This window comes from Eleutherodactylus coqui, chromosome 2, assembly GCF_035609145.1.
Source record: "Eleutherodactylus coqui strain aEleCoq1 chromosome 2, aEleCoq1.hap1, whole genome shotgun sequence".
Classification (NCBI taxonomy): Eukaryota; Metazoa; Chordata; class Amphibia; order Anura; family Eleutherodactylidae; genus Eleutherodactylus; species Eleutherodactylus coqui.
In genome coordinates, this window is record NC_089838.1 from 273,529,523 (window position 1) to 273,547,595 (window position 18,073).

At 42.8% G+C, this 18,073-nt stretch overlaps 1 protein-coding gene and 1 non-coding gene across 2 annotated transcripts in view; one reads left to right on the top strand and one right to left on the bottom strand.

Moving 5' to 3' along the window:
- The first annotated feature begins 1,895 nt into the window (after positions 1 to 1,895).
- TET3 (tet methylcytosine dioxygenase 3) overlaps positions 1,896 to 18,073 on the top strand; it is an 88,250-nt gene continuing 72,072 nt past the window's right edge. The window contains exons 1-2 of the mRNA XM_066593008.1: positions 1,896 to 1,957; positions 3,107 to 3,846. Of these exons, the coding sequence (XP_066449105.1) occupies positions 3,496 to 3,846 (351 nt within the window). The 5' untranslated portion in view covers positions 1,896 to 1,957; positions 3,107 to 3,495. The remainder of the gene's footprint in view (positions 1,958 to 3,106; positions 3,847 to 18,073) is intronic.
- TRNAE-UUC (transfer RNA glutamic acid (anticodon UUC)) lies at positions 4,057 to 4,128 on the bottom strand. Its single transcript has one exon. It is a non-coding gene; the product is annotated as a tRNA-Glu (tRNA).

The window sequence follows — 18,073 nt, forward strand, 5'->3', positions numbered from 1 at the left end:
ACGTGGTGATGGCAAAATCCATAGAGGAACTTAAGAGGGGACTAGATGTCTTTCTGGAGCGGAAGGATATTACAGGATATAGATTTTAGGGGAGCAGCGGGTTGTTGACCCGGGCCTTACAGACAGGTAGAAACTATTAGCAGGCTGAACTAGATGGACGTTGTCTTCATTCGGCCTAGCTTACTATGTTACTATGTCTCTGGATGGCGGACAAGGAAACAGATGGAGTTGCTCATGCTTGTCGGACGATCAGACGATCCTCTGTACAGGTGGTCCCCCGGTCACCTTGTGTGCCCTCACGCATTCACTGGTCGCAACACCTGCTAATAGTCTTCTCAGAACGGCCCCGGTGGCAGGTAATTTGTTGATATGATCATCCAGGTTCTCGTAATCCAGTAATGTGCGCCCTCTGAATTACTATTAACTGGGTTAAATATCTTTAATTGCGCCGTAAAGGCGTCTAGTGGTCAACAAGTTTTACACAGGTGGAAAAAGAGGTCCACTTCACACAAGGAGCCTCTGAGAGCCTTTTATAGGCCAAGGGGGATACAACTTTGAGGACCTCAGGTGACAAGACCGCTCATCTAATGCTTTCACAACTGTAATCATTTGCATATCTGCCTGTAGCAAAACGACAACTCCTTCTAGGTGCTTGATTTTTTTTTTTTTTTTACAAAGAATGTATTATGTTTCATCGTTTTATATATTTTATAATTTTATGTGTATTTATATGGGCAGCTTCACACAAGCATAATTTGCTGCATGCCGCCTGCATGAGACAGTCGCACAGCACGCAGCAAGTAAGCATTAACATTTTCTACTTGCTGAGTGCCAATCGCCATGCACTATCTTAGCGTGCATGCGGCCATAATAAACGCCAAGACAGAACATGCACGCGTATCTTCGTACCTATATTGCATGCGTATTTTGCACAATATGTGTGAGTGTCAACATGGGAACCTATAGCAGATTGGTACAGCGTATTCCGGGTACAAAACCTACACGCAGAATACGCTGTCACCACACGTTCATGTTTGGGAGCCTTATATTTGAGTACCTTGCAGACATCTCTGCAGTTATTCTCCATAGATGATCCAATTATCTAGACGCCCAGGTAAAAAAAGCAATAAGCAAGGCATCAATGATGATAAACTCATTACAGAAATCTGTTCCACATCCATTACACTGGATGCAACATCACAAACATTCAAGATTTGTATATAATTTTATTCAAACATTTTTTTTTACTGTTTAGATATTTTTTCCTGATTGATTCCTATATTGTGGAATCCTTCGGTGGCAAACTCTCCTTGTCTGCTGCATAGGGTGTTGTTGAGAGATCACTGTCCCTTGGAGTGTGACTGAATGTGTGTGTATATATATATATATATATATATATATATATATATATATATTTAGCCATGGTACATGCATGGTGAGTGTGTGTGTGTGTATATATATATATATATATATATATATATATATATATATATATATATATATATATATATATCCACACACTCACCGTGGATGCAAAAGTTCAGCCACAATCACAGTGATCTCTCAACTATATGTATGTGTGTGTATATGTATATATATATATATATATATATATATACACACACACACACATACACACACACAGAGTGCAGTGGTGGATTCTGTCTATGCTGCTACAAATATCTAGGTTTCCCAGTCTTCTGGTAGAGATCTCAGTTGTCTCCCCCTACTCTGTCTCTGTGCTCAGCACCTGCTCCCCTCCCTCTCTGCCTGTGACCTCCATCCTCCTCCTCTTCTTTCTCTGCTCCCGATCCTCTCCTGCTCCACTTCGCATCTTTGTATTTCTCAGTCACTTCCCTTTTGTTTGCTCCACATCTGTGCCCCTGAGCTTCTCCCTTCCCCCTCCTCCTCGTCCTCCTCCCGGCTTGCTGAAGGCTCAGAGAGAGGCACACACAAGGTGAGTGAGGGCTGCCATGCACCGGCTGTGGATGTCATGTTGAGTGAGACCCGGTACATGATCAGTGCGTTGCTTTCCCTTTAATTCTTCATCCGGCTTTGTAGCAATGACTGAAGAATGAGTGCATTGATACATAGTTGCAGAATGAAGTGCTGTGATCCTTGGGCAGCACTTGGTTACAAGGTAATAATTGCATTTCTGCACAGGATCAGCAGTGCACACGCATAGCATCAATGCATTGTTCAGTGCTGCTAAGTGGGCATTACTGCCTGTGTGCAGCTAATGCAAAGATTAGGTACTATTTCCGATCTATAGAATTTTTTTTCTAGTAAGACTTGTGCCCCTCTTTTGATTTGTGTGCCCACACGTGGGTTTACCCCTTGTCACTTGGGTATTGCATGCAGGGACCGACTCCTTGAATTGGTAATGCAACATGCCTTATTTGGGGGCATTCACATTGCTGCATAGATCTTAGAGTCTACTTCTATGAAATGCATGGTAAGGGAACCTCTGGGGTGCAAGATCTAGGGAGAAGAGGGGGAATCTAAGGGGTGTCCTTTTCCATGCACACAGTGGGAGGGGGCCTCTTTGTTGGAGGGGGTGGGGGAGGGCCGACCTGCCGGTGCAGTCCCAGCTCCAAGCTTAGAACAAAGAATTGCAGGGAGCTGTGTCCTGTCACTGATAATGAGCCATTAACACTCCCTGTATGTGTGTGTGTGTGTGTGTGTGTGTATGTGTGTCTGTGTGTAGGGCGCTAGGTGTGTATTGCTGGATGAGGGTATGTTTATAAACCGGAGGATTTGTGTAGTTTCATGTTTGTATATAGATAGTTTGTGTAGTGTGCCTGGAAACTTTATGTTGTGTCCTGTTGTGGATTTGCTAATTGTTTCATTTATGTGTATTTTAGATTTTCAATTATACACAAAAATGACTACAATGTTGCAGTGTTTGTTTACTTTGTTACATTTTATATCAATGCCAGAGGTGCAGTAATAATGGCATTCCTATATTGTAATACAGGTGAGCATACAGCATGGCCAATATTTTGAGGTGCAAAAAATGCTTTGCACAGGTAAAATTATGAAAATATTAAATTTGCGGCTCATTTTCAGATTTGGTTGTTTTGACATATCCATCATCTTTTTGTAGGAAAAGTTTCAGGAAGTCTTGGTACACCTTCATCTTGGCGGATCACTAGAGCGTAGTGTTTCCAACTGCTTGAGTCACGATGAGCTGTCAGGGGGGAAAGGGGAATCACCAGAAGACACGCGTGCGCTTACATTTAATATGTCTGCTGCGCTGGGAAAAGAAGAATTTGGGATACTAGGAAGGTATTCTCTATGAAGATACCATCTAAACGGAGGTTCACATCCAAATGAAGGGACATAAACTGTGGATCACTTTCAGAAGTTGGCTAACTTTGGTTCACAGGACTAGATAACGTTTACCGCTGACCACACACACAGCATAATCCCATGCCTTTGACAGATCTGGTGTTTTAAAAGTTCTGAAAGTTTTTAGAAAATTTTAGTTGCGTGATGATGGAGACCCAGCATGCCCCATTGCCACACATGGGGGCTCAAGATGTGTATGATTTCTGCGACAATGGGGAATCCCTCGGGAGACTGAAGTCAGTGGGATTGCCAGTGGAGACAGCGGTTGGTGGTGGTGTTGGTGGCTCTGTTGCAAGCGGTGGCAGTGGTATTGAGGTTTTCGAGCAACCCCTCAAGAAGAGGAAGCGTTGTGGAGTCTGTACACCATGTCTGAGAAAGGAACCTTGCGGAGAGTGCTACAACTGTGTCAACCGGAGTACCAGTCACCAGATATGCAAGAAGAGAAAATGCGAACATTTGAAGAAAAAACGTGTGGTGCCGCTAAAAGTAGTAGAGGTGAGCAGTTGCAGCTCCTTATATTCTTGTTCTTTGGTAATGTAGTTGATGTATTATTATGGGTGATGCAATTCTTGATCCCGCCGAGCATGAAGAATCTGCAGAGTTGGCCCAGATTTGCAAAAGGTTTCTAATTAAAGGTGAAAGGAAAGCAATAACGATAGAGCAACATTATTTTTTTTCTTTTGTAAGATCTTCTAAAAACACTTGTTCCCATACCGGGAGTCGAACCCGGGCCGCCTGGGTGAAAACCAGGAATCCTAACCGCTAGACCATATGGGAGCACGTTGCCAAGTGTCTGCTTCAGCCTGAATACACATTACTGTGTGATGTGCTCTGGAAACTGTTCTATATTACGTTTTGGTGTACCATTACAGCAGGGTTAAATGTCACTGTTACAGAAGAATGCAGATATCCTGTTACGCTCGCTACTGATAGACGGTTTTCAGCTGATGGCGTTCGCTTCTTATTGGTTAGTTATGTTTAGTGGGAGGGGTTTAAATCACGGGGGTTCATGTTAAAAGTTCAGAGAAGATCTTCTTGACACCTACCGTTTTTTCAAAGAGTGCACTTGAATGTTTCTTTATAATGTATGAACTTCAGGGTCTGTATGGAATTCTGTCTCCTTATATATACGCGTTTCAAGACATTTGCTTTTTACGCTATCAAGATACTCCATAGTGTATATTTATGTGCTGGAACCTCTGTGGGACAAATATTTCTTTGGCCATGCTGGAATTGACTGTGGACTCTTGGCTGTGTTTGTATGGCACCCCCATCCGAAATCAGACAGCTGTCTGGATAAATAGTCATCGTGATGTCTGAGCTCTGAGAGATTTGCAGATATCTTTCTAGCATGGAAACGGGAAATATTTTCTTCCCCCCCCCAACAAGCTAAAACCTTACATTATGGTGGTTTTCCTTCCCGTTACAGTTGACTTGCCGTCATTGGATCAAATTTGATATTTATTCAGTTGAGCCGTTTCCAAATGAGCGTTGATGAGAGAACTCTGTTTTCAGATGAATTGTAGTAATATTCACTGTATCTAAACCTCAGGTCCAGCATGGATCCATTATGTTGGGTCTAGAACGGTAACCTGGATAACAAAAATGGCTTCTTCAGTTGAAGATGTATGTTTTGACATTACTGGTAATATAGTGTTGCCTTATTGTGTACAGTGTCGTGGAATATGCTGCTATTATATAAATGTGTAATGAATACAATCCAGATCCTAAGAAATTGCAACTCCTATTGTGCTAAAACCAGACGTGATCTGCTTCAATAGACATGAGCGTAAAATAGTTGGTAGTTTAAAACCCTCTGTCATGGCTCTACTTGCTACTGATCTGCTTGCTATTTGTGGTATCTCTCAGCAGGGTCGTAAATTGTCTCACATGGGTGGTAAATGGGTGTGTGGCATAGGCTTCTCCCCCTATAGCTAGACACTCACTCAGCGTTTCAATATGTTTATGGCACCTATTAGTACCTGCTCTTTTGCCTTCTGAGAACCCTTCCAAGGAATTACATGCCAGGCTCCCTTTTGTGTTTGGGGGTTGCTAGAATACTGTGCGTCACCCTCCCCTGATCCTTCCCCCTCCTTTTCCTCCTCCTTCTTCTTCTCCCTCCTCACAGGGAATGATTCTTGACGTGTGGTATAGGCAAGCATATCCTATGGCTGCCAGCTGGGTTTTTAAACTCCCCACCCCCACTGCAAGCCACATACTGCTCCTATTGTGCAGCCTGTTTAGACTTCTTTTCTTCTGCAGCATTATGATCAGGATCTGGCTGGATCACTAAATACACTGAAACCATCCCAGTCTGCACAGGATTCTAGTCTTCTGTAATGGCTAAGCACAGCTGCTTGCCCTTTTGCCCCCAGATTAATGTAATGTGTACCTGAGAGTTTGCTTCAAGACGTCGGTTGGATCTGCTTCATGAAAAATATCCTATTTAGCATTGTTTCCAGGAAATTTGCATTACAGTTCCACAATGTATGTTCTTCTTTGTTCTTGATTTAAGTAAAAAAAATTTAAAATATGGTTACTCGAGTCATCATAATAATTGGGGTGAAAGTGACCCTGACGTCACGACTGTATTCTTCTCTATGTGCATCAATAGGTTTCATAATATTCCATTGTTGCTTGCAAAATAGTGCAAACAGTGTATCTATTGCTTGTACCGTTCCATTGCAGAGTTTATGGCGCTGCCCTCCGCGGTCTGAAATTCGTAGCTTATTGCATTTCGTCAGCGGTCGTACTTCCTGCTCCGTACGAATATTGGCGTCTTTAAATCCCTTTCTATATTTCCCGTGAATGGAGTATGTTTTTTAACTGTGATGTTCACCGTTTTCCCATTATCCAACCGTATGTTGCTGCATAGCTGAACCAGCAGCTATGACTCATAAGCCTTCTAATAGCAATGTCCTCGAGTTACCTTCCAGGGCCGTTTTCTGCCTCGGCCCACTAGGTTACGCTGTGGGAAACACGCTACGTTGTGAATAAGGAAGTCATTTTCTTCGATTCTGAATTGTGCCACCGATCTTCCCCATACTACTTAGTGACTCCTCCGGAGGAGACGGCTTACAGAGCACTTTAAAATTCCAAGAAAGTAACTTCTCAGTTTCTACGGCTTTTAAAGTGCGTGTTTGGCGTTAAAATGACTTTACCGTCTATTCATTTTTCCTGTTCGGTAAGAGATTGGCCACTGTTATATGGCAAGAATATACAGAACAGGTGGTTACCTATCAGGGTAGGCTAGTGTCACTGTAGCTATTGGAGGGTACGGAAGTAATGGTCACACCTGAGCCCTGGTGCTTGAGGGACTCCAAGGGCCTCTCTGCTACATAATACACCACTATTAGAAATGGTGCATAATGGGTGGGACGCTCTATTACATATTTCGCATTTGGACCTGACAGCCTCTGCTAAGAACTTTCATGTACATCAATAATATGATATTCACATATATTCCAATGCTTCTGTTTCTGAAAGAATACATTTTTAACTAATTACCAAAATCGAATAACCAAGTGCCAATTTGAATGAAGCCTTAGGCACCAGTAACAAATTTATAGGCAAACCCCCCCTTCTTTTTTGGCATAGAAACCTTCTCTTCTCTAGATGTAGAGAATGCTCCCTTGTTACAGCCCTGAGTGTATATAGACCATGAGAGAGATCTCTGTATTGCCCCCTGACCTATTTATACATAGTTAATTAGTTGCCTGTTGGCTGACTTTTTTTCTAAACAAAATAACCCCAATTTTGATAACCTCTCTGGGTGTTGTAGTCCATCAATTCCATTTAATACTTTAGTTGCCTGGCTTTGCACCCACTCACATACTGATATGTCCTTCTTGAGTGGTGGTGATTTATTCGTTCAGTCGTTGCCGACTTTCGGCCACCTTGTGGATCAGCATTCGCCATGCTTTTCCCGTCTTTGGCGGTTTCCTTCAGATTTTCCGCTGTCATGTTTGTGTCAACCTTGATTGTGTCTAACCAGCATGTTGTTTGGTGTCCTCTTCTTCTGGACCCACGGACTGTGCCGAATATTAATGTTGTTTCCAGAGAATTGGCTCGTATGACATGACCAAAGTATGAAAGCTGTTGTTTGGTGATTTTGCTTTCTCGTGATACTTTTGGTCTGACCCGATCTAAGATCTCCTTATTTGTGACCATCTCTGTCCATGGTATGTGCAGCATACGCCGCCAGCACCACAGCTCAAAGGCCTCGATCCTTCTTCTGTCTACTTTCTTGAGTGTCCAGCTTTCGCATGCATGTGTAAGTATTGGGAAATTGATTGCATTGATTATTCGGATCTTTGTTGTAATGCTGATGTCTTTGCTCTTCCATAGCTTCGCCATTCCTTGTATTGCATTACGGCCAAGGATGATTCTTCTTGCGTACCGGTGCCCAAAACTCTATACAATATTCCATGTGTGGTCTGACCAGAGATTTAAGTGCAAGAAAACAATGTTCTCGTCCTGTGCTCTTATATCTCTTTTGATGAACCCCATGATGCTATTTGCTTTGGCAGCAGCTACCTGACACTGGTTGCTTCAGTTTAGTTTACGGTCAACTAGAATTCTTGTCCTTTTCCATCTCCGTTTTCCCCTAGGCAATGGATGGAAAAACAATGGCATCCTTGACAATTTGTCACATTGATTTTAATGCTGAGTGCATGTTGTAATGTTGTTGAGGTATGGTACGTCTTCACATCTGGGTAATCACTTATTAGGCAACATGGCTATCTATTTGAATGAGTCAAGGGAATATTCATTTTCAAGACATGTGTTTCAGCAACTAATTAGATGTAATACGCCCTAAAATATGTCAAACTTGCACTTTATTGTATGTCCAGGTTTAAAGATGTCAATAGGTCAGAGAATCTCCATTTTCCCCAACTGCATTGTATTTGCACTCCTTGTTTTTCCCAACTGGAAGCTTGGTTAAAAGTACGAATAGACTCTTGTTTTTTGTCTTTAATAAAAGTGAAGGAACTTTTTGGTGTCTTCACAGATTGTAGGACATTTCTGCTGCATAGCATTACCTATAGAGTATTGTAACAATCAGGACAATAGTCTCATTGTGTGCTCTGCTGGTGGAGGGGCAAGCAGATGACTAGCCCAGTGGTGCACGTGGTGGAATTGAGAAAAAGATGCTTCAGAATGGGAATGCTTCTTTAATCTCCTTTTTTATGTGAGCCTTGTCATTGCCTGTTTACTCTGTATACAAGGAGGAAACTGAATACTACTACCCATGTAGTGATCCACCATTGTATGCATGATGGGAGCACAGTTCATGTCCCTTGTATTGTAATGTTAGCCTCTATTGAAATGTAATAAATTGGCACACAGACCTATGCCAGATGTTGCATCAACACTAGAAGATAGCAAGATGGCACCATCAGCCCTATTTTCTTCTTATAGAATCGAAAGATTGCCTAGTTTTTTTCCCCGTCTTATGGAGAAATACTTGCTGGAGATCGTTAGATGCACAGTCTCCTTATTAGCCAGATCATTGCATAGAGGTGAAGATAAAGCGCCAGGCTTGCCATGACCACAGTAGTTTACATCCATCAATCTGATGTTTGCCTATCTGACCTTTTAAAGGCCCATTTACATGGGACGAATGTTGGGCAAACGATGCCCGACACTCGTCCCCGCACATACTCGCTCCCGTGCTGTCACACAGGAGCGAGTATCATTGGCTCACAGCCAGGCGGCAGGAGATTTCTCTCCTCGCTCTCCCTCGCCCCTCTCCATTCACTTAACATAGCGGCTGTTCATTACTGAACGGCTGCTATTTACACTGAAAGCACATCGTTAATCAGTTATGCACAATGGACGATGAGCTGAACGATGGGCGTTCAGTACTGAACCACCGCTATGTTATGTGAATGGAGAGGGGCGGGAAGGGCAAGGAGAGAAATCTCCTCCTGCCGCCTTGCTGTGAGCCAACGATACTCGCTTCTGTGTGACAGCACGGGAGAAAGTATGTGCGAGGACTAGTGTCGGGCATTGTCTGCTCAACATTCGTCCCATGTGAACAGGCCTTACGTCTACTTGATTGATGGACACCACAAAAGTGTTTTTTGTTTTAGTGTAAGTAAACCTACCAAAGTCTTTCTAATCTACATGTATAATGTGAACTACTTTCATTTTTCAAGAGTTTTGAAAGAGATTAATTCATGAAGACAACCCTCGACTTCTCATGAACTTGCCTTTGAGTCAGACCTGACCTGTTGCATTACATGGATAGCTATACATGTGAGTGGCAGCCATTTAAAGGGATTCTGTCATTGGGTTCATGTTTCCCAAACCCCGGCTAGGGATGCCTGTTGCCCCTATGGCTGTTTTATTCTAAAACATTGCAGTGTTTCAGAATAAATACACTTTGAAGTTTTGACTCTGAGCTGAGTTCTGAGTCATGGGAGGGGGGGCATCCCAGCCTCTCCCTGCCCATTGTATGAAGATTGACAGTTCTCTTCCTATACCCCAAAGGACCCAGGAAAATAAGCTTCATGAAACATACCTTTTTAATAACTCCTATCTACACAGTTTGATGGAGTCAATAGTAGTATGAGAACTTGTATAACTAGTAGGTTTTTGTTGTAGGACAAACATGTAAGGAGTGTTCTTTAAAAATTCGCTTGACAGATTAAGATCTTGTTACTCTTATCTTGTATACACTTTGGTATGTTTTCTTTTCTTTATTACATTGAAAGTCAGCAGCAGATGTAAGCAGCTGGGGGCCTTAAGACCCCCTCTCTTCCCCCATATACATTTAGTGCTTAGTCGGCCAAACCTACCACTTGTGACAGGACTGTAGATCCAACAAAAAGTGTCTTGAGAGCTAGGAATGCATCCAATAAGGTTCACCTGGACGCGACGCATGGGCTTGCATGTTTTGATCAAAAAGTTGCACTAAGAACCTTGTATTTTTTTGTGTTTAGTATTCAGATATTAAATGTGTACCAGTGCTGAAGCATATGTTCCTGTCTTATAGTCAAGTGATTGTTTGGTCAACAGCTGTTGAAGGTTTATGAACAACTTGGGGTACCTTTACATGGGGTGTCTGTCGGGCGCATAAGTGCCTGACATCTGTCCCACAGGCTGGCGACTATCGCTCCTCTACTTCAAGGGTCCTTTACATGGGACGGTTATCACTCAAAATTCGTTCAAACGAATGAAATTGAGCAATAATCGTCCCGTGTAAATGCAAAAAAAATCATTTCCTATTCGTTCACCTCTTCCTATCGCTGACCTTGTCAGCATAAAAAACATCGCTGAATCGTGGGATTCTCAGTAAGTGTAAATGCTCCCTGCTCAGTGGATCACATAGTGCAGTCATTTAGACCACTGCCGTCCATGTCTAAATGGGACAAATAAGGGAGATGGAATAAATCCTCCACAGTGCCACCTATTGAAAGGCAGCATTCCTTCGAGTCAAAGTGGGACTTTTTATACAAGTCTTGTTACAATGACTGGGAATCAAAAGCAAAGCCAGACTCCATGTACATACAGCTGTTTCCGGGTTATTGCCCATCATCAGTGTACAGTAGGAGTCTGGCTTTTGCTAGTGAGAGGCCTGGGACAGGGGTCAGAAACACTCTTTTCTCCTTAGGGAGAGCAACTATATACTATAAACTAAGTGAGGAGACTCAAATGGCCACGCAAATGGGACATTTACACAGGAGCGATAGTCCTTCAAGTGAATAGAAGCGGAGTGGCTGGGGATTGTTACGGCTGACCATCTCTATTCACAGTAAGCAGGAGTCGCTCAAACATTGAGTGGCTCCTGTTTACACAGCTCGATAGTTGCTTGGTTTTTGGTTCTGTATTATATTGCCTATGAAGCTCAGCCAGGCCGATCCTCATAAGCCACTGTACATGGCAAACTGGGAGGCCATCTTCAAGCCTCTGGGTGCCATGGGGACCCAATGATTGCATCTCGCAGGTCTGATGGGTGTCAGAGGGAGCTGCCTCCCTCTCGGTCTTTCACATTCTAAGGTTGCATTGACTGCGACATATAAAAGGTTAAACAGCGGGGATCAAAACTTTTTCCGGTCCCTGCTGTTAAAGCAGGTGCAGAACTGTCACCAGACAGCCCAACCAATGCTCCCAGTGGCATGGGAGAGTCACGACGTTCTAATGCAGCGCTGTGTTTTATAAAAGAGGCGCCGCATCAGAAAAAAGCCCAATAGTGACTGCTGTGAATAGGCATATTGGCTATCATAAGGGCTTGAGAGTAGACTAGTTGCTTAAAAAATTTTTTTCTTAACATGCAGTTGAGTGTTCAAAAAGTTTGTGTTTTCCTAGTTATACAACACTCTGTCATCCATTTCTGCATATAGATTGTTAAATGGTTGTCTATAGCTCACAGATGGAAAATGGAAGTCTAAAACTCTTTCTCCCATACAGAATACTGTTTGGCTTCTAATTGATATCAATACATTAACAAATTCTTCCTGTTAAACTCTCTGCCTTTTTCCTAGTGTTTAAATGATTCTGACTTTACATCTACAGATCAAGAGGAGTCGTGAACATCTCAAAGATGAACATCTGTTTCCTTTTACGTAATCTAAACTCTCTGCCACAGACGGAGTGTGGTGGAAGTGGCTCAGTGTTGTTTGGACTTGGGTGTAGTCGGGAGTGAAGGTGCTGAATTTCTCCTGCAGTTGTGAAATGATTTTTGGCAAATGTTCATTCCATTCTTTTGTTCAGCCACTTAGTGATTCTAGTTTGCATTTGTCAACATTTTGGAAAATGAGGTTGGACTTTGAAACCTTGTGGAAAATTTATAGGCAGATGAAATGGGGATGTTAAAATCCAGTTTCAACAAATATATCAAAATGAGCTACTCTATTATACTTGGTTTATCACAATTCGTGTGTCAATGCTGAGAATAACCCTAATATGTGAAAGCAAACGGTCAGTTTGTCTTGAGGTATAGAGTCTCACAACACCAAGTAATAAGTTGGAGTGTGGCGACTTCTAGGTGCTACTTTAATAACCAAGAAGATCCAAGGAGATCAACCATGTATGACCGCCGGTCTTAAAGTGTCCATACTCCCTTTAATTGCGTTTGACTGAATACTCCGTTTGGCTGAGCATTTGTTTGTTGGTGGAGAAAGCGATGGTGGCTTATCTCCAGTGGGGACGAAAGGATTGGACATTAAAACTCGACATGGTCGATCCTTCTTTCAAGGAAGGCAGGCCGCTGCCATACAGATATAAGGGTCGTCTGGTTTGGATGAGTGTTGTGTAATGTGTATGGGCGGCCTTTTAGAGAGGGCTTTAACAGTGTGCTGTTCGGCACTGACTGTGCATAGATGCAGAAGTATCACCATTGGGGTAGCAGGCATTGCAGTTGGTATGTGCTCCAACATCCTACGCTGGCCATCTCCACTAAGTGGCAAGTTGTGGTTGGTTATTACCAGGGATGAAGAAAAGGGGGATGGGGAGTGACGATGACAGTGAAAATATTTAAAGCCGATCGTGGGAGAATCTAGGATAAACACAATAAAAGACAGACCAAATTGGTCATACAGTTTTCTTCAGGTTGTTGATTGTGGCATTGATGAAGAGGAGCCCCATTCCATTTTTTTTTTCTAGTATGGCTCTGTGGTTTCTTGTTTTGTCCCCTACATGTTTTGTAAAAACTACTTTTCCACTGAGTGTATATTGAAAGAAAGCAGATTCACGGTTTTGGCTTAAACTCAGGTTCTATGATGGGGTCGGCTGTCTTCAGCACTACAATTAACATTGTGTAAAATGTTTTTTGGAAGTCCTAACTGATTTCCTCTGTGCAATGTTCATGTTTGCAAATTCCGTAAGTGATAACCTCCCTATGCTGCGCAGTGCTGGTGTCAGTGTGGCATGCAACGGGAAGTGTTCCAGTAGAGGATGGCCGACAAAGATTTTGAGCACATGGCTAATTAGCGTAGAGAATAAAGCAAGACGCTCGCTGCTCCTGGTGGATTCCACTGGGAAAGTTTGTCCTCTGACGCCAGCACAAATGAAGCGCAGCAGGCTTTTGGAATGGCAAGAGTTAAGCAACCACTCTAGTAGGCCGCTGCATGTCTTGCGACATTTCTTTTTGACCTCAAAGCTTTAGTTCATTCTAAGTTTGGCTTCATTTTCCGTACGATACCGATACCAAGCTCGGCGAGCGACGGGTAAACGCTAAGCGGTGAGAAGTTAACTTTCGCCTAGTGATATTTTTTTCAGTTCCTGTCAGCTATGCACTGCAACAGTTATTTTGCATCATAGTACTATGGAAGCTTATACCCTTGGGGGTTTACTAACAATGAAACCATTCATCAAGGTGTCATTGTCTTGCATTACTCAGAATGGAGTTAATGAGTCTTCTTTTTTTTTTTTTTGAAGAAATATTAACATTTGCAGCTAAGTTAAGCTGTGGAACCAATGAAAAACCTCTTTACATGGCACTTTACAAAGTCCCATTGAAAGTAAATTATGGGGTATTGCCGGTTCCTGTCATCAGAGACCCGATGGGCTGGTGTATGAAATGTTTGCTTAAAGGGATGGTCGAAGATTTATTTATTTTTTTCAAAACACGTTCTCCATACAATAACATAACAAACAGGCATATAATTATTTCTCCCATGCTGCTGCTTCCACCTCCGTGCTCAGTGTTTATTTACAGACTGCAGTCCGCTCTAGCAGGCTGCCACAGCCAATGCCAGGGATCGGCGATTTGAGTGCTGAGCTCCATCATTGGCTGCAGCAGCCTGTGACATGCAGTAAGACGGCTACTGCAGCCTGTAAACATGATACCACCTGGAGAAGGTGATGGTGGACACAGCAGGGAGCCGGGAGAGGTGAGTATATATCTTTTTGTTATGTTTTTTTCGTGGGGAACGTTGTTTTTTTGATAAAACAAAACAGAGTTTGAATAAATATTTAAGAAATAATTTATCAATACATTGACCAATATTGTAACTTTTCTAGTAGTAAATATGAAATGATAAGTACAATACATGGAGCATTTTTCAAAAATGAGTTAAATCCATTTTTAAAGGTTTTGTGCTCTGATATAGTACAAATGCCTTTGCTTCTGTTTTACATGCCTACAAGGCAACCACCTAAAATACATCACATATGGCCCAAGTACAAGAATACTTTATTTTTTTAAATGTTTACAATATATTATAATGTAATTTCTTTTCTTCCCTAAAACCCAAAAGAGGCACGGGGTCTTATTTTCAGGGAATGCCTTATCTTACTTGCCTAGCAGGCGCTGTCTAGGTCCTTCCTGCTGGTCTCCGCAGTTCTGGAAGGCTTCCTTGTGGTCCTCAATGCCAATGGTTGGTAAACCCCGCCTCCAGCAAGTGCTTGCTCTGATTAGCTGATCCACAGCGCTTGAGAACCAATCACTGAAGTGCTCGATGAACCAATCACAGCCATTCAATGCAATGGCTGTGATTGGTTCTTCGATCGCTGCAGTGATTGGCTGAGCCGCGGTGCTCGAGAACCAATCGGAGCCATGGCTTGCTGAAGGAAGAGTTTACAAACCCCATTACAGGGAAGCAATCGTCTGTCATTGCTGAGAAATACAAGGAAGCCTTCTGGAACTGCGGAGACCAGCGCGAGGAACCCAAACGGCGCCTGCTAGGTAATGTAGTGTGTTTTTTGCTTTAGTTTTTTTCATGTTTTGATTGTATGGTGTAGTGAATTGGAGTGCGTGCTGCCTTCTGAAAGGGAAAATTTACTGGACTTAGCCAAACTATCCAGGAATTGAAAAGTAACATCATGCAAAAAAATTGCTGTAGTGGCGCTGGACATGTTTACCAGAACGTTCAACAATATGGAGCATCAGGTTCAGGCGTGCTTGACCACAATGAGAGAAACCTTCTAGTTCGTGTTATGAGAGGTTCCCAGTGCTTATTGAGTAAGGTATGTATGTTTTGACCAAATTTCATTAAAATATGGTCATTAGTTTTGGAGTTATAGCTGATTTTTCTAGGCCTCCAGAGAGTGGGACAACCTGACTTGCTCATTCACGGACCAAAATACACGTGTGTGTGTGTGTGTGTGTGTGTGTGTGTGTGTGTGTGTGTGTGTGTATACGGAGCATAGTTGCACGCTTTAAAAAAACGCACAAAATCCCATTGACTTTTTGCGTAAATACGCAGGCTTCCTGGGTATTAACTTATTCACATTCACTTCCATGGGCTATTACGGTGCGTAATACACACCAAGATAGGACATGCTGAACAAGCCCTTAGTTTAGTTAAATTGCGTTTGTCTATAAGGCCTCATTCATGTGGGCGACACTGCATTGCTGTGAGAAAATCGCAGAGATATCACATCGGTTTTGCAGCACCACATACAAGGTTTTTCAGGGAAAGGGGGGGTCTTGAAATATAAGCCCTAGCTGCAGGAAAAAAAAAGTATACATCACCTTAGAAGCGCTGTCCAGGGCTCCGCTGCAGCTTCCTCCTGATCTCTGGCACTGGTCTTCAACTCCTCTTGCCAGGGATTGAAAAATCCCCGACTCCTGGAAGTGCTGCCTGTGATTGGCTGTCGCTTAGCCAATCAGAGTCAGCGCTTCCAGGAGGCGGGGATTTTTCAATCCCCGGCTAAAAGAGATGCAACCCATAGGCTTCACATACATGTGATTTGTAGCATTGTCGCAATGCGACAAAATGACGTGACTGTGTCGCCTGTGTGAACGAGGTCTAATTGTGACTTGGATAACCCTCAGACCACATTTTAATGGTCATCAGTGCAAAAACCAGGTAATTCCACAGGGTGTATCTACCTTTTTGTGCAACTGTATGCTCTGATATTTCATGCCCATTTTTTTGAAAAATTACACAAGTAAAATATTTAAATCTAACCATAAACATTAGTTCAACGCTTATCAAACCTGCAAGTTTTGGTGGGTTATGTTGACCATTAAATTTGCATGCTGGTGTGTCAACTTTTCCCCAATGGTAGATTGCTGGGTTCATCTAATGTGTATGGCCATATTTCAATCAAGTGTAAATAACAGTTTACCTATTTGTGCTGTTGGGGTTTTCATATTCATTTGCTGTCCGTATTTGCGGTTGACTCTGCAGGGACAGCGCATTAACCCATTACTGTCAATAGAGCCATACAGACATGCATTTCTTAACCTGAGTATAGAAAAATACGATGTCCTTTAGGCTGCCTGTCCATGGGCCATGATCCGCTTGCGATAAATCGCCCGCGGATCACGCTCTGTAAAAAGCTTTCCATGGGATTACTATGGAAAGCGCAGCGCCGGAATCCATGAGGGGAGAATCATAGCAATTCTCCGCTCACGGTATTTAAATTGCAGCATGCAATCTTAGATAGGCTCATCTCAGAGACCTGTCAGTGCTCCCCCCTCCTTCCTCGCAGTGGAATATCACTAGTGATTTTCCACCTCGGCCGTGGACAGGGCGCCTGTTTCTGATCCATCTTCTCAGATGACAGTTAATGGGTGGATAAATTTAAAAATGGAGGGCATCTGTGTGTGCATTTTTCACTGATCTTGGCCCTACTGTGGTCTACAAACCTGAACTGAAGAGCATCGTAGAGATATTTGATGCTGTTTGAGTCAATAGACCCACAATCGAGCAGGTACATTTGTCCATATGCACCTGGGTCAGACCCTGACCATGTCTATAGGCCTCTTACTAGCCAAGCCAGAAACCTACTGCACACTCATGAGGAGCAATCGCCACAAAACAGCTATCGGTGTATGGTTTCTGGCTTTGGCTGACAATTCCCAGTCATTGTTACAAGACATGTTTAAAAATTCTAACATTGACTTGCTGAAATGCTGCCTTCCAATAGGTGGCGCTGCAGAGGTATTGTTCCATGTTCCCATTTGTGCATTTGCACCTGTAATGCTCTAGTCTGAAACTGGCCCACAGCAGTGTTTTGTAGTTCTAGTCTTCAAGTACCCCCAAAAGGTCATGTTCTCGGCATTTCCGTTGGATTCCACAGTTGATGTCTATTATTTGTCAGTGCCTCAAAAATTGCCACGTGTTCTCTCCATAGAGTTCCCTCAAATCATAACCCATTGGGGGTAATTGAAAGCTCGAGTTGAGAAATGCTGATCTAAAGGACACCAGGTAGTTTACAATGGGCCATGTTGATGGAAACAGTCAAGTGGGGAACCCAATCAGATGTGTACCTCTTCAGGTTCTACTACCAAAAAGCGCCTACTAAATGAAAAGGTCATTTACCGAATAGTGATGTTTGGTTGGGGGAGTCGGAGAGTTGTGTAAGTTAATTGAATATGGAGCTCGAAAGAGTAAGGAGTACCCACCCCAAGTATGTTCAAGGATATAATCCTCAAGTTTTAGACTGTAGAGTTCTTCACTTCAGTAAAATCCAAACAGACATGTTTGGAGCTGTTGCCGCTCTACACTACTTATTCCGTGGCACAGGTCATGCAAGGCGAATATTTTCCACTACAAGCACATTAATACCTTACAGAAAAATGCATTTTGCACATTTTTCTTTTACAGTCATAGCCCTGTATTAGAGTAATGATCCAGATCCACCATTCATGTTATCACATTGCTTCATCCTGGTCTCTTACTACTGAATAAAGTCTTAAAGCAGTAGTACTCTGTGTATAGCGAGACTAGTAAGAGTCCTTGCCAAGATCTTGCAACGCTGATTTAAGGAATCGGGAGCACGCCATCGGATGTCTAAACTTTATAAGCCATTTCCATTTTAGAGT